Raw genomic sequence first — 22,400 nt, 5'->3', positions numbered from 1 at the left:
TAGCATTTGTTATATCTTTGGTAGCTTAGCGTGCTACAGTATATGAATGGAAGATATTCCATGAGTTTATAGTTTGGGGCGTACACTAAAAAATGGGACATTTCAGTAACCATATTAATTTGTGCAAACACAGACTCTGAATCGGATTCTAATTCACAGACTCGACACAGGCCATTCCTCTATTGATTTCCTTGCAGGACTTGCTTTATTATTGTCAGCATTAGGTGTTCTGTCCCAGCTCCGGATTTCCGAGGATATTGACACACACCAATGGTCCTTATCAAATTTATTAAGTAGCAAGAATAAACCAAAGTCTGGCAAAGGTTGGCAACCAGCCCAGAAAACAAAATACGATAAGACTTTTCCAAAAATGCTCTGATGATAATTACAAGTTGTTTCTAGCAAGAAACTTAGTAACCGCGTGTGACTTAAATAGGCTAAGGGAGTGGCCAATTATCCTCAAGCCTTACTTTCGAGGAGACCTCCTCCTCCTGAGTAGCCACTCCTGCCTTTTGGCAGCCCTGCGTGCTCGAGCATTGAGAAGAGGCTCCTCCACTTCGCTCTCTCCACTTGAAGGAGCCTCTGGAGGTTCTGAAGGCCCTAGCTGAGTCTCTGCCTCTGGCACCACATCCTCTTCAGCCTCCTTGCTGTCCGACGCGAGCGCCGGCTGCGCAGGCTGCTGGCGCGACACCACACCAGCCTCCTCATCGTCGGGATCAGCCACGATCCACGCAGGCCACAACATTAGGCCATAAGAGACTGACAACTCAGCTTTCTTATTTAGCCAAGGCAGATGCTCTGAAGGTATCTCTGTACAAGCAGAATATAACCTGTGGATCTTCCAAACTTGTGTTAGGGATGCAGGAAGCTTAGTACAACTGACCATGAATCCATTTACCTCAAATTTGCCAGCACTGGCTGGCAGCAGCTCAGCAAGAGTCTTACCTGGAGATGTTGGTGATTGAACTGGGATTGTTTCCATGCAAAGGTCATGTTTGGTCACTGAGCCACAGCCTGGCAGGCCTTCTGTATATGGTACACAGGTAGTCCTTGACATACAACCACAATTGAGGCCAAAGTTTCTGTTGCTAAGTGAGACATTTGCTAAGTGAGTTTTACCCCATTTTAGGACCTTTCTTGCCACAGTTGTTAAGTGAATCACTGCAGTTGTTAAGTTAGGAATCACATTGTTGTTAAGTGAATCTGGCTCCCCCCCCCCGACTTGGCTTGTCAGAAGGTTTGCAAAAGGGAATCACATGACTCTGGGACATTGCAACTGTCATAAATATGAGTCAGTTGCCAAGTGTCTGAATTGTGTGACCAAGGGGATGTTGCAATGGTCTTAAGGGTGAAAAACGGTCATAAATCACTTTTTTCAGTCCCATTGTAATTTTGAATGGTCATTAAACAAACTATTGTAAGTCAAGGACTACATGTAATTTGGACAGCGCAAATGTCATTTCCTCAAGTTCTTTCTATAGCTCTCCCTCATCTTGCTATCTTATTTACCTTTAGTTTAATTTTGGCTTTTAGCAACAGCGATAAGATGAGTGCTTTTTAAAGGCCTCCTATCTATGTAGTGAGAGTGTGGGTACAATTTTCTAAATAAAGAAACTGAGGACTGAAGTAAGATTAGTTTTTCTCCCTTCAGTGCAGAATGGACCCAGTTTATACCTCCAACTTCTATATCCAATGTGCATCCACTAAAATAGTCTTTCTCAAAATATGTTACAAGGACACTTGGGGATCCCCCAAGACTTGGCCCCCACTGGTCTGCAAAAATCTAAATTTTGGCTAGCTTTTGTTGAAAAATAATACAATATTAAAGCCCATCAAACACTCATGAGAAGTGATAGTGACAGTGACAGTGAATGTGCCAATTTTAATGCATTAATGCATTATGCATTAATGCATTAATCTATGCTACGGCTTGCCTTTAGAAGTTGTGAGTTCTCCATCACTGGAGGCTTTTAAGAAGAGACCGAACAGCCACTTGTCTGGAATGGTATAGGTCTCCTGCTTGAGCAGCGAGTTGGACTAGATGATGATGATGATGATGATGATGATGATGATGATGATGATGATCAGTTAATCTTTAGTGAGATTCACAGCCTTTGAGGCTGGTTAATAGCTCAGCAGCTCGAGTCCTAACCAAGGACCTAGGAACTGTTAAGGTATCGTCGGAGGATATAAGCTGTTCCGAGTAAGGTGGTTTTTTGTAGAGTCAAAATGTTTAAGTCTGGTAAATTTAGAATTTCTAAATAGCGGGGTAGTCCTTTGGGTATTGCCCTAAGGGCTCCAATTACAATTGGGACAATACACAATTTCTTTTTCCACAGTCGCTCAACTTCAATTTGCAAGTCCTGATACTTTGTGATTTTTTCTTGTTGCTTATCTTCAATCCGTGCATCACCAAGTATTGCAATGTCAATGAACCATACTTTTTTTTTTCAACTATTGTTATGTCAGGTGTGTTGTGGACCAAGTGCCTGTCAGTCTGAATCCTTATTATTATTGTTATTGTTATTGTTATTGTTGTTATTTCTATGCCTCCCACTCTCCGAGGACTCTGGGCGGCTTACACCAAAGACAGTATACTAAATAGCATATTGCCTTCAACAATCTGGGTCCTCATTTTACCCACCTCGGAAGGATGGAAGGCTGAGTCAACCTTGAGCCGGTGAGATTTGATCCGCTGATCTGCTGAACTAGCAGTCAGCTGAAGTAGCTGCAGTACTGCACCCTAACCACTGTGCCATCTCGGCTCTTCTTAGATCTCCAAGGTCCCTTCCAACTCTGTTATATTGTTATCTTAAATATTGATAAATATAACCCCATATGAACAAAAGCTTTTTTGATGTCCTTCAAAAATTTGAAAGTTGCAACAGATCTTAAAAGAGAAAAAAAAACTTTTAAGAAAGACTGCACTAGAACAAATAAACACAGAGATGAGACTACACAATATGTATTTTATGTATGATAAAGTTTAGTGTGGTGGTTAAAATGTTAAATGATGCTATGCTTCAATGGTTAGTTGCCTAGACATTGAATATAGCTCTTTTTAACATTTATATTTTATTATGTTTTATTAATATAGATGAACTGTTAGTATATATTGCTAGTTTATATATGATATGCCATACGCTAAATAAATAAATATCAGTTCAAGTGCCATTCTTTCTAAGATGGACTGATTCCATCCATCCAATCTGGAAAATTTCAACTGTCGTGATCACAGATGATTCTCAAAAATACCTTTCTTCTTGTGAAGCCTTTCTTCTGAGTTATTACCATTTCTTGAATTCACTCAGGCTAAGAGAAAATTTAGAGAACAGCTCCTGCACATTATCTCAATGAAAGATGTCTCAGCATGGTTTAATCATCCCAGGTGGAAACACGCTAATTATATCAATTCATTAATCTGCCCATCACAAAGTTCTTTTTTAGGACTAGCTTCAGCAGCTTTCTTTCAGCACTTTAGTAGAACATAGAATCGTGATGGCGAACCTATGGCACACGTGCCCAAAGTGGCACACAAAGCCATGTCTCCTGGCATGCGTGGCCTTACCTGTTTGTCTTCCAGATTTCTGGTGCACATGTGCATGCTATGATCAGCTGTCCTTCGTGTGCGCGGCAGTGCCGAAAACCGATGTGCGCATGCGTGCTGGCCAGCTGATTGTCGGGTGCACATGTGCACCAGAACTCGGAAGTTCGGCTTTTCCGGAGCATGATCTCTTCACACGCATGGCAGTGTTGAAACCACCCTGTGCATGTGCACTGGCCAGCTGATCGTTAGAACCCAGAAGTTTGGCTTTTCTGGAGTGCAGCCCCGATGAGGGCACTTGTGTGTGTGCGACATTTCTGCGTGACTTTTTCAGCACTCGGTGCTGACAAGGTTCGCCATCACTGACATAGAACATAGAATAACAGAGTTGGAAAGGGACTTTGGAGATCTTCTAGTCCAATTTCCTGCTTGAGCAGGAGACCCTATACCAGCTCAGATAAATGATTGTCCAGTCTCTTTTTAAAAGCTTCCAGTGATGGAGCACCCACAACATCTGAAGGCAAGTTGTTCCATTTGTTGATGGCTCTCACTGTTAGGAAATTTCTCATTAGTTCCCTAGGTTGCTTCTCTCCTTGTATCCATTGTTTCTTGTCTTGCTTTGGAAAATAATTTGACCCCCTCATCTTTGTAGGAGCCCCTCCAATATTGAAACATTGCTATCATGTCTCTCCTAGTCCTTCTTTTCATTAAATTAGATATAGCCAATTCCTGTAACCGTTCTTCGTATGTTTTAGCTTTCAGTGCCCTCATCATTCTTGTTGCTCTTCTCTGCGTTCTTTGCGATGGGAAGTCTTGGAGAGAAAAGGCATTAGAGATAGAAGGGAAAGGAGACAGATTGACTATGGAGATTACATGTGAGGCAGATTACCAGTACCTTATCAATTAACAATTCTAATGTGTTAAGAAAAATCATTATGTTTTCTGAGACCTTCTAAAATGGCCTGCAAATCTTTTAGTGTGAGTCCAGCAACCTCTTGGTCAACAGTAATGTTATAATTCAGTTTTCCAAAATAGTCTTTTTCGGGTCTTTTATGCAGTATCCTGGAAGACTGTACTACTCTAATATAATTTTGTCTTTGTTTTGAGTCCTAAGGTCGAAATGGTCTCTTTTAATTATTTTATACAACATTTGTCCTATTTGTTCTACATAGAATATTGAGAGACTTGAGGGGTCCTTGGTGCTCTCTGAGCTTGGTTGTTTTCTTGCAGATGTTTTGTTACCCAAAATAGGTAACATCATCAGTGCTAGTGCTAGAGAATGCTAGACAGACTTTGCTGACACATAATGGTATATATCACTTTAGAGAAATATCACCTCTAATCTTGTGTATGAACTTGTTGGGGCGTGTGATAGTAGAGTTGGTGAGAATGGGAAACCAGGTTTGTTACAGGGACTGGTTCCCATTATTCTGTTTTGTGTTTTTTGTCTTTTATTTTGCTACTGAGAATCTGCTTTAATTTGGGTGGTTGTCTAAGCTGCAGGTGACTACCAGTATAGTTCTGTTTGTTTGTTTGTTTTTCATTTCTGTAGTGTGCCTTTTAATAGGTCTCTCCTGAGAATTGGCCTGGCTCTGTTGATTTGTCTATTGATCTTGTTAGGTGGGTAGTTCTCTCCTCTGAATAGCTGGTTTAATTCCATCAGTTGAGCATCTTTATCAGGTGGGTGAAAATAAATGCAGTTGTGGTGTTGAGTCTGGTTATAAATGATATATTTGGTAGCTTGCTCTGGTTGAAGCTGGAGGGAAAAGATATGCAGTGATCTGTAGGTTTCCATATAATGTGATATTTATGTAACTATTGTATTGTTTTATGGTGATATCAAGGAAATGGACATTCGGTAGATAGGCTAAGATTAATGCTGGGTTGGATGTTGTTAATGATCACGTTTAATGAAAGATTCATTTCCATGGGTCCAGATGATTAGAAAAAATGTCATAAATGAATATTAAGTAAAAGAGGCCTACAGGTTAAGTGATGGTTAAGTGTCAGTCATGAAGTTATTGGCATATGTTTGAAGATGAGACATTTTATGAATTGTCCTCAAAACAAGTTTAAATTAATTATTTAACTCCTCCCCACTCCTAAGGGGGAATCCACACGCCTTACCTTTTCCCAAAATGGAAGTTGTAAAAGAGTTGGAGAATTTTCAAGGAGCTCTTTAATTTTACTCTTTAACCCTTCTCTCTGCCCCCTTTCAAAAGGACAAGAATATTGGGCCTCCCAGTCCAGGAATGCTCTGGAGGAATCAAAGCATAGTCTCAGCCATAAACAATGCAGCGTTTGCTACCCCTGAACTGGTAAATCAAAGAATCTTGGCATCAGTCGGTACCCCTCAGCAGCATTTGGAGAATTAAAAAATATACTTTACCGAGTGAAGGGCAGATGGGTGAACAGGAGCAGCATTAGTGAACAAAGTCCAAAGCTTACTTTAATAAGACAATGAAGCAGTAAGAGGGGAGCAATTATGGAAGCACAGTTTCAGAGCCTAAAGATGGCCTCATCAAAATTCTGCAGCCAGGAGGACCAAGTGAGCAGTCGGCTGCGGGTTTTTGAACTTTCAGAATCCTGTGGGAAAGATAAGCTATTTCAGTATTTTGCCTATAGCAACAAAATGCCCAAGGTCAATCTTGAGGGGAACCTTCCCCATCTGTCTCTGGACTTTTATCTTTTGTATATCACAAAAATCCATAGGATGCCGCAATGATTAAAATCCTCCTTCTCTTTTCTTAATCTAGGAAGGAGCAATAATTTGACAACCTTGAAGCTAAGCAGAGGGACATTTGGGAATTTTAAAAAGGGAAAACTTTAAGGCCTAGCAATGAGAAAAGAGGTACACTTAAAAGGAAGACTGGAATATAAGGGGAGTTTTATTTCTTCAAGTAATTTTCCTTAACTTAAAACAGATTGTTGTTTGTAGCATTCTTTATTTTAACTGCTAACTATATTCTGAAAACATTATGAGGTTGTAAACATAATAAATGCAAAACCATAGATATAGAAATTGTTGGAAGAAATATCCAGGTCCAATCTGGGAGAAAGGCACTAGAGACAAAATGGAGGCTGGAGGCTGATTGGAAAGAGTGTCCATTTATTGATGAACATGTTTGTGGTTCTGATGCAGCTGGCCACATAGAGTTGAGAGTGGGGGGTATTTATACCTTCTCTTTGGCTTTGAACTTGAGCTTCCTGTTCAAGAACATGGATTCTATTGGCTGTTGTCAGACTCCCATGGTGCCATATTACAAATCCTAGCAGTTTGTCTGAGCTACGTTTGGTTGAAGTTTGGTCTGATGCAACGAAGGGACTTGCTGGCCAATTCCTATTGTGGCTGAGGGCTAACCTTACCTTTGTTTAGACCTTGCTGCAGGGAATTTGCTTATGAATAGAGCTATCTATCTCTTTATCTCTTAAGTGCTGACATCTGCTGTAGGCTATTAAGAAAGGTGGGGGCTATTAAGAGTGAGTCTGCTTCCTGACTCTAACAAATCATGTTTCTCCATTTCTCATCCAGGGAAGTATAATATTCTGCCTTTTTAATATTTCCTAAAATATTTCATTCTTTTAGGAGAGGGGTGGGTGCTAGCTTTCTACAATATGCACAGATAATATAGGTTTTCATTACCATTAAATTCTTTCTGCTCATTCAGTGCTATTTAAATCCTGTCTGCCCTTTTCTTATGTATTTCTCTTCTTGTCCCATAGTTTCACAAAAGTAATTATTTTATCACACCCTGGTCCAAAATATTTGGTGTAGATAGAACTGATATTCTATCTTTCTCTACAGTAGCTATTAGAAAAAAGGGGGAAGCCATTTTGCTGGGAGGCTTAGAGGAGACAGTAGACCCTTGAAACTTCTTAATATCCCTCTGAATCATGCTGTTAAAAGAGGAGATAAATGGAGACATGTGGCCATGTATTCTTCAAGTTTATTCTTTCTCCAAAGAAATGTGTGACTGTTTTGTCTTCTCAATTTCCAGACGGAGGCTGAAGTAGGTACAAGAAGTTTCAGAAATGATTAATTTGTTGGAAGTGTAGAACGATGGAAAGGACATTTATGCATAAGATATGTGTTGTTGCGTCAGTTACAATCCATAAGCTTCTTAATGTGGCTTGGGGGAAAGTAATACACTTTGAGAATGTGAATGGGATTTTGAATTAAATTCCAGATTTTGGAAATTAACACTATATGAGGAATTATGGGTTTATCCAGCAAATGTACCAACAAGTTTATTACATTTATTTACATTAGAAGGATAATGGTACTCCAGTTTTACAATCTTTAGTTAATGATAGATGCTAATTCTCTGCTTATGAACTCTCACTGTAATAGAAAGACTAGTAAATATCATTCCATGTTCTCAAGGCTTAATACTATGTTTGAAAACTGAGCTACTTTTTATCTGTGTCATAATATGTTCTTATTTCTTTTATGTTTTTTTTGCTTTCGAGTTGTTTTTGTTGTTGTTTTGCTATCTTTTTCTGTAAATTCTAGCAATAACAATACTTTCAAAAAGGAAATTATTAATAATGATACAGGTTATGGGTTGCAGGTAAAATAAATCCATCATGGAGAACTCCGCATAAAACAGCCATTTTGTTTAAAACAAAGGTTTACCCCAAAACCATTAAGACATTCAGAAAATAATATGGAATATTCAAATAGATAAAATATGTTGTTGTTGTTAGTTGCGAAGTTGTGTCTGACCATTGCGACCCTAGGGACAACGTTCCTCCAGGCCTTCCTGTCCTCTACCATCCTCTGGAATCCATTTAAGCTCAATAAAATATGTAGTTTCCTAAAAAATTATCTCTCTCCATGAATACAGTTTTAAGCAAGCGGCATAACCAGATATTATGCAGATTGGCCTCCCTCAATAGATTGTCCTCCAGATTTGTTGGAATATATCATCCACAGTCATTGGGTGATGGGTAATGTATTCCAAATGAATGGGACGACACAGAAGAAGAAAGATTTATCCAAGAATAAATAAATCAGACAAACGTTGCTATCAGGCTCCTGCAGTCTAAAATCTTACTTAATAGACAATGTGGAATATACACTTATTTGGGTGTTTGATAATCTTCGACTTGTAAATTCATTGGTGGGCAGGTGGAAGGATCGAAGAGTTGGTGAAACATTCCAAAGTCTTTGGATTCTTTGCCACTAGAGGGTGCACATGCTCCATGGGGACTTATGTCTGCCAAATAGCAGTGAAAACTGCAGGATACTGAATGAGAAACATCATATCCCAAAGACTTAATGCCAGACAAAAACCAAGGATGGTGTTTGCAGAATTACCTGCAAGCATTCACAAATGGGATGGGGAAATGTTGCTTTTTAAAATTCCTAATGAAAAACATCCCGAGGCCCTCAGAATCCCTTGGCATTTGAATACTGAGCATGACTGGCCTTAAGGCTATTCTGCAGCTCCAGGCCAAGTGGTGTGGTGCCCTGTAGGTTGGCTAAGGATTATAGATTGAAGCCCACCTAGGAGGGCACCTAGTTAGGGACAAACTCAAATAGGATGAAATGGTTGAATTTGCACATTTTGCTAAGCTTTATTGCTGAATTTCATATTGTTTTGGCTTTGTACTATATGCAAAGTCAGCCAACCGTAGCTTGGTTGACACATCATCATTAAAAAAAACACAAGGCTTACTGCAACATGAAGTCTTACCTCATGTTTAGCAGCTTCAAAGAAATACAGTCAGTAGCTTAGAATCCTAATAACTTTCTGTACATAATTTTCCCTTCTCACTGATAGTTAGTTCATGCTTCAAATGGCACCTTCATTTCTTTGCAATTTTTTTCACAAACTAAAAAGATTTTTTTTTGCCTCCAAGCATGTAATAAAGCATCTTTTTAAAAAAGATTACTTCTCTGCTTCCTGTGTTAATAGTATCCACAACTTAAATATTCCAAGAAGTACAGTATTTCATTTGTGACATCAGAAAATACATATGCAGAAGTGGTCTATTCCCAGTGAATTGTAAGAAGGCCTAGTTTGGCTGCAAAAGGCCATCTGGGAGCCATATGTCAGCTGTTCAGAGCGTCACCAATCAAGTGTAATAAATAAATACATTTCACTGGAATTTTATGATATATAGCCCAGCCAGGTCACAGAAAGTGCAGTTTGTTAGGTTGCCCATTATTTGCAAAGACAGCATTGTTGGTAAAATAGTTTATGTTCCTCAATATAGTGTATCTGTGTGTGTGTGTGTGTGTGTGTGTGTGTGTGTGTGTGTGTGTGAGAGAGAGAGAGAGAGAGAGAGAGAGAGAGAGAAAGAGAGAAAGAAAGAAAGAGAGTTTCAGTTATGTGTATGCATACATGTATGTGCACACATATGCACACAACACATAAGGAATAAGTACTGCTTGGTAGTCTGTGAAGTCAATGTGAAACTAAGATGGCTAATAAGCATTTCTGTGTTCCATAAATTCAGCCATAATTCACCCATGGAAAACAATGGAAATTTTAAACAAGCTTACTTTGGGCTGAGGCCAGCCCATTCTGTGAAGGTAGAAGACAGGGGTGAAATCCAGCAGGTTCTGACAGGTTCTTGAGAACCGGTAGCGGAAATTATGAGCAGTTCGGAGAACCGGTAGCAGAAATTTTTAGTAGTTCAGAGAACCGGCAAATACCACCTCTGGCTGGCCCCAGAGTGGGGTGGGAATGTAGATTTTGCAATATTCTTCTCCTGGAGTGGGGTGGGAATGGAGATTTTGCAATATCCTTCCCCTGGAGTGGGGTGGGAATGGAGATTTTGCAATATTCTTCTCCTGCCACGCCCACCAAGCCACGCCCACAGAACTGGTAGTAAAAAAAATTGGATTTCACCACTGGTAGAAGGCATAGAATTTGAACCTTGGTGAATCTGTTCACTTGGGAAGGCAGAAATGGAAACAAGTCCTCCATTCTAAATATTTAGATATTGCTTTCAAAAGGGTAGAAATCATTCAAGGGAGTGATTAGCACAGCAGAAAATGCAGCTCCTTCTGTTCATTTGAAGAGGATTTCACAAATGCTTTGTTCTTTTTCTTCCCCTTCTTTGGTACCCCTGGCCCCAAACAAGAATTAAAACGAGGGCACTTCTAGGTGTATAAAGTTTCTTAGTATTCTTGTGAAGGTGCTAGTCGGGATTATTTCTGAGTTTGTTTGTTTGTTTTTTTTAAAAAAAACATTTTTCACACTTTCAGACCTGTTGAGGAGTGTTCTCAGAAAGCAGTGCTTTTCTCAGCCATTCCATTTGGGTGGTGCATATGAAGGAAATGCACCACAGAGGCCAATCAGTGGCTTCATATATATTAAAACAGATGGCAGATATGCGCCACATCTCCTACTGTGAAAATCACTGTCAGAGACAGGCAGCATGACAATGAACAACAAACAGCGAGTAAACTACAAATATTGTCATTTAACACTCATATTTTCTCCATGGAACACTTGAAATGGCATTTATATTCTCCTTATTAAGTTTTGAAGCACAAATGGATCTATTTTGTTTTGGTTCCTGTGATCCTCCAGTCCAGCAGACTTTGTTGTCTCTGGTTTATGTTATATCACATATGTCCCTGAGATGGCTTCGTGGTTTTCTCCTGGCTAACTCAGGTTGATATTTTAGCCATTGTAATAACAGCACAACTTTGTTCTGGGTACTAAGACTCCTTTCCTTAACTTGGTGCCCTCAGTTGTATTTAACTACAGTTCCCAGAATTCCTAGTCAGAATGGCTGCCTGGGGACGAAAAAAACCCAGTTAAGGCAGGCTACACTAAACACTTTATCTGATACCATGCCAGGCTGTGCCCATGTTCTCTGTATTTCATTCTCTGTATGCTGCCAAGAAAAGCTCTTACATACAGTAGTTTGTTCCAGAACCTTCCAGGTTTTTTTTTTTACAAATATTTGCCAATCACATTCCTATGTTGCAGTCTATGGAGAGATTCCTGCAAAAGTATATTTAAGCTGGTTAGGGGATGGGTTCAGAGGTGGGATTCAGCAGGTTCTGATCAGTTCTGGAGAACCGGTAGTGGAAATTTTAAGTAGTTCGGAGAACCGGTAAATATCACCTCTGACTGCCCCTTCCCCATCTATTCTCTGCCTTCCGAGTCCCAGCTAATCAGGAGGAAATGGGGATTTTGTAGTAACCTTCCCCTGGAGTGGGATGGGAATGGAGATTTTACAGTATCCTTCCCCTGCCACGCCCACCAAGCCATGCCATGTCACGCCCACCAAGCCACACCCACAGAACCGGCAGTAAAAAAAATTAATCCCACCACTGGATGGGTTGTCCGCTGGTTTCAAGTTTTTGTACAATATACAAAATAAACAATATAAAATAACTGGATCTCTAAAATGAGATGCCTCATCATTGACCACCACCATTATTTATTTATTTTATTTATTTATTTTTATATGCCGCCATTCTCCGGAGACTCAGGGCGGCTTACAATGCGCTAAGCAATAGCCTTCATACTTTTGTATATTTTATACAAAGTCATCTTATTGCCCCCACAAACCGGGTCCTCATTTTACCCACCTTAGAAAGGATGGAAGGCTGAGTCAACCTTGAGCCTGATGAGAATTGAACTCGCAGTAATTGCAGGCAGCTGGATGTTAAATGCTGCCTTAGTACGAGGCGTTAGCCTCCTATGCCACTCAGGCTCCTGACATGTTTCTTAACTTGAGTAGCCCATTCTGCGGGCTCTTGCTTCCTGGTTGCCATGGACATGAAGGAGAAGGGAGAGAACTGGACAGTTAAAACTATGGTCTGTTTTTAAAAGGCTATGGTAGCAGCCCCGCCTGAACTTTCGACCAATAGTTTTAATGCTGGTTTGAGAGATTGTTAAGAACAGGAAGTGGTAGCATATAGACACTTCATGTTTTTCTAGTGAAGAAAACTCAGGCCAAGCTAGATCACTGACTGGGAAACATTTTTTTCTCATTGTTAACAACAATAAATGAAGTGCATAGTTAAATGGGGGAGCGAGAAATCTTTAATGTTTTACTGGAGGAATAAAGAAAGGATCACCTGATGAAATGAAGTGACAAGACTTTTGGATAAGCATTGCCCCTGAGAAGCATACAAAGTAGAAATCTCCCAAGATTTCCCAGGTTCAATTGCTGGTTTAATATTTATTTATTTATGTTATTTATATGTCGCCCTTCTCCCGTAGGACTCAGGGCGGCTTACAAAACAAAATAAAGAATTACATAAACAATTTAAAATCAGTTTAAAATTAAATTAAAATCAATTAAAAATTATTAAAATTATTTGAAGTCACCCCTGCGGATTCAGCCCATTTGGTGAAAAAGCCACGTCTTCAATTTGCAGCGGAAGGAGAGGAGGTCTGGGGCTGTCCTGAGGCCGGTGGGCAACCCATTCCAGAGGGTCGGCACTCCCACAGAGAACGCTCTCCCCCTGGAGGCCGCCAGCCGACATTGTCTGGCTGATGGCACCCTGAGGAGGCCCGCTCTGTGTGAGCGCACTGGACGATGGGAGGAAGGCAGGAGATGATCCTGCAGATACCCCATATATACATGGATAGTGTATATATGGTTGTTATGTGCGAGTGATCAATCTCAGATCTGATAGCCATATTTACCATATTCTTGTAATTTTTATTTATTTATTTTGTCAAGTACATATTAGATAATATATATAAATATAAGCATGAAGTGAATACATAAAATGAGTACAATTAAAGGGAACATTAGGACAGGGATGGTAGGCACTCTGATGCTCTTATGCATGCCCCTTACAGACCTCTTAGGAATGGGGTGAGGTCAACAGTAGACAGTTTTAGGTTAAAGTTTTGGGGGGATTGGGATGAGACCACAGAGTCTGGTAGTGCATTCCAGGCATTGACCACTCTGTTACTGAAGTCATATTTTCTGCAATGGAGTGGTTCGTTTGTATCTATTAAGTTTGTATCTATTGTGTGCTAGTGTATTGTTGTGGTTGAAGCTGAAGTAGTCATTGACAGGTAGGACATTGTAGCAGATGATTTTATGAGCTATGCTTAGGTCATACCAAAGGCAGCTTAGTTCTAAATTTTCTAAACCCAGAATTTCAAGTCTGGGGGCATAGGGTATTTTGTTATGAGCAGAGGAGTGGAGGACTCTTCTTGTGAAATATCTCTGGAGTCTCTCAATTGTATTAATGTCCGATATGCAGTGCGTGTTCCAGACAGATGAGCTATATTCAAGAATTGGTCTAGCAAATGTTTTGTATGCTCTGGTTAGTAATGTAATATTACCGGAGAAGAAGAATGCCTCTGACTGGGTTTGTATGACACACAATGTGGTTACTTTTATACAAAACTAACCAAATGGGATATCTTCACAAAATGCTGACCTCTCCCACCCTTTTTGCCCCCCCCCCAAAAAAAAACTAACCAAACTTGAAACTAACCAAGCTTTCCATTGCAGCAAATGCATTGGCTGGATGTTTGACTGACTTGCTGTGTGAATATATCCTCTGTTTTATCATAGAGCACGTTTGTATCTAGTTGGCAGGAAAGGCGTAATAAGAATTCATAAATAACTAGACAGACCCACGAAGAAATGGCAAGATAGAAGAAAGAGACAAAAAGATTAGGTGGATGTACTCATGCTTGGATGCCAAGGATATTGAGCCTAACTCCTACTCATCCAAGTAGATAATGCCAGTTCAGAAGGAGAAAATACAAGTTGCCATGAATGGGGCAAAAGAACCAGTTGCGGTGAACGTCCACTAGGTGTCAATATGGCTTTGTGCATGCTCCCTTTAAAATACTTCCTCGGGAACAAAAAAAAGTCATATCTAATGTAAAACTTTTCTGAGTAATGCATTCAACAAACAGCGAAAAACACCAATTATGTAAGATATCTGCAAAAATCAGCTTCTAGCAGACTGGCATCACATGCCTTCAATATCAGTTTAGAGACAGATCATCAGGATAAAAATCTATATGGTCACTGAGACTTGACAACTTGATGGCAGATAATCAATCAATCAATCAATCAATCAGAATCCCCTGGCTATGATATTGCTCTGGTGAAGAGGTTTTTTTTCCCCTTTCAAACTTCCTTTGCTTAAGTAGAATAGCATAGGATTAAACCCAAGTGATCTTCAACATAAGCAATGTTAAAAATATTAGGCTGAATTTGAACTTTTTATGCCTGAAAGAATTCCTTCTCTTCATTGATTACTCTGGGATTTGACACAAGATGCTTGCTGGAAGGAGGAGGTGGGGAGACTATATTTCAGTTTGTTCTTAGTAAGTATATCAAAAGTATATTGTCTGCAAAATAGCTTTATTTTCTGTTTCTAATTTCATAGGGTCTCTGTACATGATTCTAAAAACGATGGAGAGGCTCTAAAATGTGATTTTTCTTTCAGAGTCACTCAGAAATTACAACATGCTAATGGGTCTGGCAATGGTTATTTGGATATCAGTTGTCCCAAAGGTGCTTTTTCAAAAGGCAACTAGACTTTTCTGTTTTTTCTTTGAAGATATTTCGGCTTCTTATCCAAGAATCTTCTTCAGCTCTGACTGGATGGTGTGGGGAATGGAAGGATTTTCACTCCTTGCAGAAAGTCCAGTTGCCATTTGAAAAAGCACCTTGGAGACAACCATGAACTGGATGACTGAGAATCTCCATAGACATTTGGATATCAGTTGAATATTGGCTGTAAAAAGATTGGGCTAAAATTAACCTGATTCTTGCTGGTGCAGCTGACTCACTTTTCTGGGGTACATTTTCTTTCTTTGTTGCCTCAATGCAGGTTTTGGTTGGCTGTCCAGGATCTCAAAAAACAACCACTGCAAGATGTAGCGAACAGAGTAGAAGAGATCTGGCAAGAGTTCCTCGCTCCCGGGGCCCAGAGTGCCATCAACCTGGACTCTCACAGCTATGAAATAACAAGCCAAAACGTCAAAGACCCAGGGAGGTACACATATGAAGATGCACAGGTTCGGACTTGGATGTGATTTCTAATAGTGCACTAGAACAAAAGAGGGAAATGCAGCTTCTAAACTGCAAAAGTGTCCCTGGAAAATGCATAACTTATTAATGTGTAAAGTGGAGATGCTTCAGTCTCAATCAGGAGCAGAAGCAGGAATTGAATAAGGAAATTTATAAATTGATTTTTTAAAAAAGAGATGATAATGTTTGCTACTATCACCTATAGTTACTTAGAGTAGCATTCCTCAATCTTTCTGGGTTGGCGGCCCGGGGGTGGGGAGGAGAGGAAGAGGAGATGATTTTGTGCGAGAAGAATGTATGCACACAGTTTTGTGAGGCTGCAAGCGCTCACCACTCATGCAAATGGGTCTGCATGCGCTGGCCCACCACTCACATGGCCCTGTTGCGAATAGGCCATGGGCCAATAGTCAGTGGTGGGATTCAAATAATTTAAAAACCGCTTCTCTGCCCTAATGACTGGCCGGGTGAGCATGGCCAGGTGGTCATGTGACTGGGTGGGCGTGGCCAACTTGACATCACTCATCACACCCACCCCACCTCCCAGCCACTCACTTCAAAGGCCTCAACAAGATACAATTTCCCTCTCTATTTGTATTTACTACTACTAAACATCCAAAATACACTATTTAATCCTATGTATATATGCCATATGTGTACATACACATTACATAGTATAGAGTGTGTATAGGCACACAAAAAGATACATTAGGTACTATATATACTGTATGTGTATCTATATACACACAGAGAGAGCTCTTCTAAAACTATACACATTCAACCTCACACACCCAGCATCCACTTTCTGCCATACATTTAATTATAACTTCTGTACATTAGAAGATTACACACATTTTCAGATTTACTTCCCTAGCCTGCACATGACCATTAGAGCCAGAAGATGTCATGGGCGTTGCCAGGGAACTCTGGGCCACGAAGGGGGTATCGGCAGTGGGCAACCAAAAGGCTGGGGCCTACACAGCCACCCTCCTCCTCACCTTAATGAAGCCAATGTCCTCGGCGTACCAGCAGAAGCCCTGGCAACACATGTTGAGGCTGTAATTGCCATCCATGCTGGTTGGAGGACACACAGCTGCAAGAGGAAGAGAGGTTGGGTGAACCAGACCCAGACGTTCCCTGGCTCCCCTCATCCCAGAAGCAACAACCTCGCACTCTCCCCTCTCTGCTAGCAACCGCCCCCTTCTCCCTTTCCCTCCTAGCTTCCAGACGATCCTGTGTTCTCTGCCGCTGCCATTCCAGAGGGTGGGGGGCGGCTGGGAGGCCAGGCGCTCACACAATTTGACCAGGCGGGAGGGTGGGAGAGGGACGATCCAGGCGGCGCAATCTTGCAGCCCCTGGCCAACCCCTCTGCTCGCAGCTGTGGCAGGTGAGTCCGGGCGGGGGCAAGATGCAGGCTGGGGTAGGGGGCCAAGCAGCAGCAGATCAACCTGACTCATCTTCCTCTCTGCCACCAGCTGCGGCAGAAAGGGAAGGGCAGGCGGGGATTGAGGGGTACATCCAGCCAGGAAAGCCAATCCGCTGCCCAGCCCGGAGCTGTTAGCAGAGGTGGGCAAGGCGAGGTGGGGCCTGTGGGGGAAAAACGGCCCAAAAAATGAGGAAGGCAAGCAAGCAGCCAAAGCAGATGAGGCAAGAAAAGGAGTGGCTGTAAGAATTGGGGCGGGGCCAGCCAGTGGTGGGATTAGGTGGTTCACCAAACTGCACCGAATTTTAACAATTGGTTTGCCCGAACCGGTTTGAACTGGCTGAATCCTACCTCTGCCGGTAGTGGGCCGCAGTCCATAGGGTGGGGACCCCTGCCTTAGAGAATCTACAAGGTTATTATGAACATAAAAGGCTTTTATGGGCTTGCACCCCATTGAAAGCCTTCTCTACACCTTATATTTGAGAGAGAGAGAGAGAGAGTTGCAAAGTCTTAGAGGGCCATCAAGTCCGCTCCCCAGCTAAATTCAGGAGTCCAAATTAAACATCTTTGACATACTTGTTTAGCAGTCATTGGTTCCTTTGATGTACTGATTGTATTGTTAGGAAGTTTTTCACATTTTCAGGTAGACACTGCCTTTCTGTAACTTAAACAGATTATTCTGTGTCCTGTACTTCAAAACAGCAGAGAACAATTTGGAGCTTAGCTGAAACTACCAAATGTTGTATTTCCTGAATATGAACATTTACAATGAGAACAGATATCACGGGTAAAACCTAACATCCTCTGACTCAAATTGTGATCTGAGTTTACATGTGCAGGCATGTACACGTGCATGCCCACATTCCTGCGGTATAAAGTGGGCAACATTACTAAAAGAAAGTATAGATAAGCTAAGGAAGATAAGATTATCCAAGACTCTACAGAGAGTAAGCCAACGTTTTCCAACTAGATACATAAAAAATGTTTCATTGTTCGTGGATGATTTTTTTCAAGGTGGGCCTCTACTTAAGCCACCACTTCCTTTGGCTCCCCCTCTTTTTCCTGCTGGATGCCCACCAATCTTTCCTGCTGCATTGGTCAAAGTGAGGAAATCAGCGATTGAAGCAAGCAGGTAGCAATTGGAGTAGGCAGGTGAGCAATTACAGAGACTCTTTGCAATCACTTGCTCAGTTTTGGCTGCCAGGAGAAGAGAAAGGCTGAGTAATCATGAAAATGTGGTGGAGCAATTGCTGCCTCTCTCACTTACCCCCTTTTTTTTCTGGATGGCATGGTGGAGGCTATTAGATTAATTGGATAGAATCACCATTACTATGGTAGCTGGAGGGAGATCTCAGATGAGTGAGTGGGAGAATGAAAAGGCTACGTCATCCAGTTCAACAGAACAAATGAATGGACACAGTTGCTCGCACACTCTCTTGGCAACATCTGCGGCCAGATTCACCGCAGTGCCCAGAGAGAATGCACTTGAGAAGAAATATTTGCAACTGCTGCCGCTGCATTCTTCCCTGGTTAACTCCTCCTCCAGAAATAGCAATAGAACTTAGCCTTATATACTGGTTCATAGTACTTTACAGCCCACTTTAAGCAGTTTACAGAGTCAGCATATTGTCTCCAACAGTCTGGGTCCTCATTTTATCAACTTGGAAGGATGGAAGGCTGAGTCAACCTTGAGCCAGTCAGGATCAAACTATTGGCAGTGGGCAGAGTTAGCCTACAATATTGCATTCTGACCACTATGCCACCACAGCTCTGAATTGTTGGAGAAAGATGGATAGGCAGTGCCTGGAGAAGGTTCCAGGCGGTATCTTCCCTGCTACTACCTTTGAGTTTTCCTGCAAGGAACTGTTTCATCCTGCAGTTTCCTTCAAAAATGCTAGTATTATAAATTCTGATATGTATTTAGTATCATATGATGTTAGGGCCACAGTTACTGGAACTATCCTATATTTTTCAGAAACTGAACTAGGGAATCGACTTCTCAGGTGCATACATAGATGTGATGCAGAGCCACAATTTCTGCTATATGGGTGCCAAAAGTGTATGAAGGAGCAAGCCTAGGATAGGCAACCTGATACCTGATAAATTTTGAAGAGTTCTTCTGACCCATTGGCAAGTGTAGGTATCAACAAAGTCTGTTTATTGCCCAGCTACTGAATAGGTGGCTCTCCGACAGTACCAGTAAAATTTCACCTCAATTTTCCTCCAAGGCAACCACCTACAGTCAATGCAACCCAGTCCCACAAATCAGAGCCGATCCATAAGACGAGGAGAAAGTCCAAAGTTCACAAACAAGGTTCAAAGTCCACAAAGTCAAAACATGGTCAGAAGTCCATGAGAGCCAGGGAAGTGTGCACCAAAGCAAACTTGTTCCCAGCAATTCACCTTCCCCCAGCATATGGCTAAATCACCCTAAGCCAGATGTTCATTGTGAGGAGGGCTGGGACTGCTTCCTTACGAGCAGCCTCACAGACCTCCTCTATCCTTTCTTCTGCTCCACACTCCACACCCACAGATCAGGTAGGACGGCCAGTTGTTCCTCTTCAGAGGGGATCTGTAGCCTTTCATTGCTGCTGATGGTTGGCAACTGATCCTCCCCTGCTTTCATTGGGACAAATGGCTCCCTGTTTGGTTGACCTCTGCTCCCAATGCCAGTTGGCCCTGGGACGGTGTTATCCTCCAGCCCTGGGCTCTCCAGACTTTCCTGGGGTGACATGCCATCCCACTCGTATGGTGTCAGTTCCAGCTCCTTCTTCTCCTCCTCCAAACTGGCTTCTGATGGGACCCTCACAAGGACAGTCCCTGTCAGTCCTACCATCTTAGCAAGTGACAAGATTGTTGGAAGGTGTACTGCTTCTAAAACCTGAATGGGGACACCGAGTTGCCTAACCTGCAGGGGATCTACAACTTGAGGCAGTAGAAGGACCTGCCAGTTCCTCCTATATGCCAGTGGTGAAATCCAATTTTTTTTACTACCGGTTCTGTGGGCATGGCTTGGTGGGCATGGCAGGGGAAGGATACTGCAAAATTCCCATTCCCTCCCCACTCCTAGGGGAAGGATATTGGAAAATCTCCATTCCCGCCCCACTCTGGGGGCAGCCAGAGGTGGTATTTGCCGGTTCCCCAAACTACTCAGAATTTCCCTTACCGGTTCTCCGAACTGCTCAAAATTTCCACTTCCGGTTCTCCAGAACCTGTCAGAACCTGCTGAATTTCACCCCTGCCCTATGCCCCTTCCCACTTGCTAATAATACAGTCATTCAGTCTCCAGCTTGTCAATTTCCTGGTCACCCTATCAAATTGACTGAGAAAAAGTTAGCAGTGCCAGCAAGAGCAGTGAGACACAATGAAGAACCATGTGCCCTCAGCGCCACTCAGCAGCAGCTCTGGGCAGTGGAGCAACAGGATTGCCTCCTTCCCCCTCCTCTTTTGCTGCCTATCTTAGACTTCTGTTCAAAGTTGCTGTTTCATTCCATATAATAGTAGATCCCATGTTTCCCCAGTGGCTAAGAGGAACGTGTTAAGATTGAGCGGTATAACTGGGTCAGGACAAAATAAGGAGGCATAAGGGAAGGTGGGCTTTGATAGAAATCAAGGGCAATGTAATGTCTCTGCCAGAAAACTGGTATTAAAGTGGCTAAAGGTCTCGGGTGTAAGAATAGCTACAGCACAGCATGATTTTTCAACCTTGACAACTTTTAAGATGTGTGGACTTCAATTCCCAGAATTCCCAGCCAGGACTGAGTTACAGCATTTCAGATGCAGACTATTAACCAGCTTGCCAGCAGTCACTCCTTTTTAGGGACTTCTGGAAGTCTGGACTCTTGGCAACAGATATTAAATAGCTTCTTCCCCTCTGCTTACAGTTCAGATTTGAGAGCCGAGGAGTGTTTGCTGACAATTAGTTGTCTTGATGGCAAATTATAGCAAATACTGGGTGTGTTACATCGAAGGGCACTGTTGAAAGAGCAAATCAGGGTTTTCTTTCTGAATGGATTGCCAAAGGCCCAGGTGAGTTTTAGATGTAGGCCATAAAACAAGAATGCTCCAACATGCAGAAATGCTCCATCCATCACATTGATTTGCGTAGTCACTCCAAGATAGCTGCAGCACCCGGTGGCTTTATGGCATACAATCTCTCGACTTCACATCTTGAAGCAGCAGGCACAAATCTTTGTAAGTCACCCTCCTCCCCCAACCCCCACCTCGATAAGCACACATATGTCAGGCTCAAATGCAGGCTTGTTCTGAAAATAACTCTGCAACCAAACCCACAGTGAGGGCTGGCCCTGGGTTTCAAGGAATACAAAACCACATCTACGGTATTTTATTTCGTATGTGTTCTTTTTACTTAAAACTTCTGAAAGATGTGACCAAATGCATAGCATTGTGCTGACAGTTTCTGGAAGAAGCTGACAAGTTATTGCTGTAATATAGAATGCTTGCGAACAGCTTGAATAAAGCCACATCCTGTCCTTCTACCTCCTCTCTTAAATGGCAGGAAAAAAGGAACAAGAGCTGCAAAAAAAAAAGTTGCCATATTTCCACTGCACATTTAACTTTGTGATGAAGTACATTTTTTTTTTTTTGGCATAGGAATATATTGGCAGAATAAGAAACTTGGCTAGTGATAAGGTTAAAATGAGAAATCAGATACAAACGGAGGTATGAAATAGTTGGGAGGCCTTTTGTGAACTGTGTAAATTATTTCTCAGTCTGGCTATATTTACTCAAACTGCCCTCTGTTTCCTGCATCTTGTTTTTTCTCACCATCCCAATTTTTGGTGATCTCTCTCTCTCTCTCTCTCTCTCTCTCTCTCTCTCTCTCTCTCTCTCTCTCTCTCTCTCTCTCTCTCTCCCTCCCTCCCTCCCTCCCTCCCTCCCTCCCTCCCTCCCTCCCTCCCTCTCTTTGGCAATCTGTAAATGGCCCCTGTCAAAGAGCCATATGTAATGTTGAAGTATTTCTTCTCATAATGACTTTTGGCTTTTGCTTTATTCCTTACATCATTGACTCTATCTATGTCTCTCTGTGCATATTTTGATGAGCATGTAAGCTCTATAATGAGACTAAGGCTGATTATAAAATAAGCAATTTAATAAGTAACCTTACTCTCTGTGACAGTTTAAAATTAGCTGCTCATTCTTTCTGGCTTGCCAGAAGTTTCAGGTTCTTGTCTGGACAGACAAAAAGATAACAAAACAAAAAGAAAAAGAAAAAGAAAAAGAAAGGAAAAGTAGAAATTGTCCTGGGAGCAGTTAGGCTAGTGCCTTCCCATCCATCATCTAAGGTTGAATGAGAATTTGCCTATCTATTATCTAACAGGGGAAAGGAGGAGGAAAGCCCATACTTGCACACAAAAGAAAAATGAGGGATGCGTTTATTGTTGCCTTGCTAGGCTCCATTGACTACCCAATACAGCAGGCAGA

At 41.8% G+C, this 22,400-nt stretch overlaps 1 protein-coding gene across 6 annotated transcripts in view; it reads left to right on the top strand.

The window, feature by feature from the left end:
- RGS6 (regulator of G protein signaling 6) overlaps nucleotides 1–22,400 on the top strand; it is a 250,971-nt gene that overhangs the window by 201,222 nt on the left and 27,349 nt on the right. For all 6 annotated transcript variants that reach the window (XM_034417693.3, XM_034417694.3, XM_034417695.3 and 3 more), the window contains exon 15: nucleotides 15,336–15,522. In XM_034417693.3, coding sequence (XP_034273584.2) covers nucleotides 15,336–15,522 — 187 coding nt within the window. The remainder of the gene's footprint in view (nucleotides 1–15,335; nucleotides 15,523–22,400) is intronic.

This window comes from Pantherophis guttatus, chromosome 1 (assembly GCF_059756535.1).
Source record: "Pantherophis guttatus breed Tessera chromosome 1, ASM5975653v1, whole genome shotgun sequence".
Lineage (NCBI taxonomy): Eukaryota > Metazoa > Chordata > Lepidosauria > Squamata > Colubridae > Pantherophis > Pantherophis guttatus.
The sequence above is the reverse complement of the archived record's forward strand: the minus strand, read 5'-3'. Positions and strand labels throughout refer to the sequence as shown.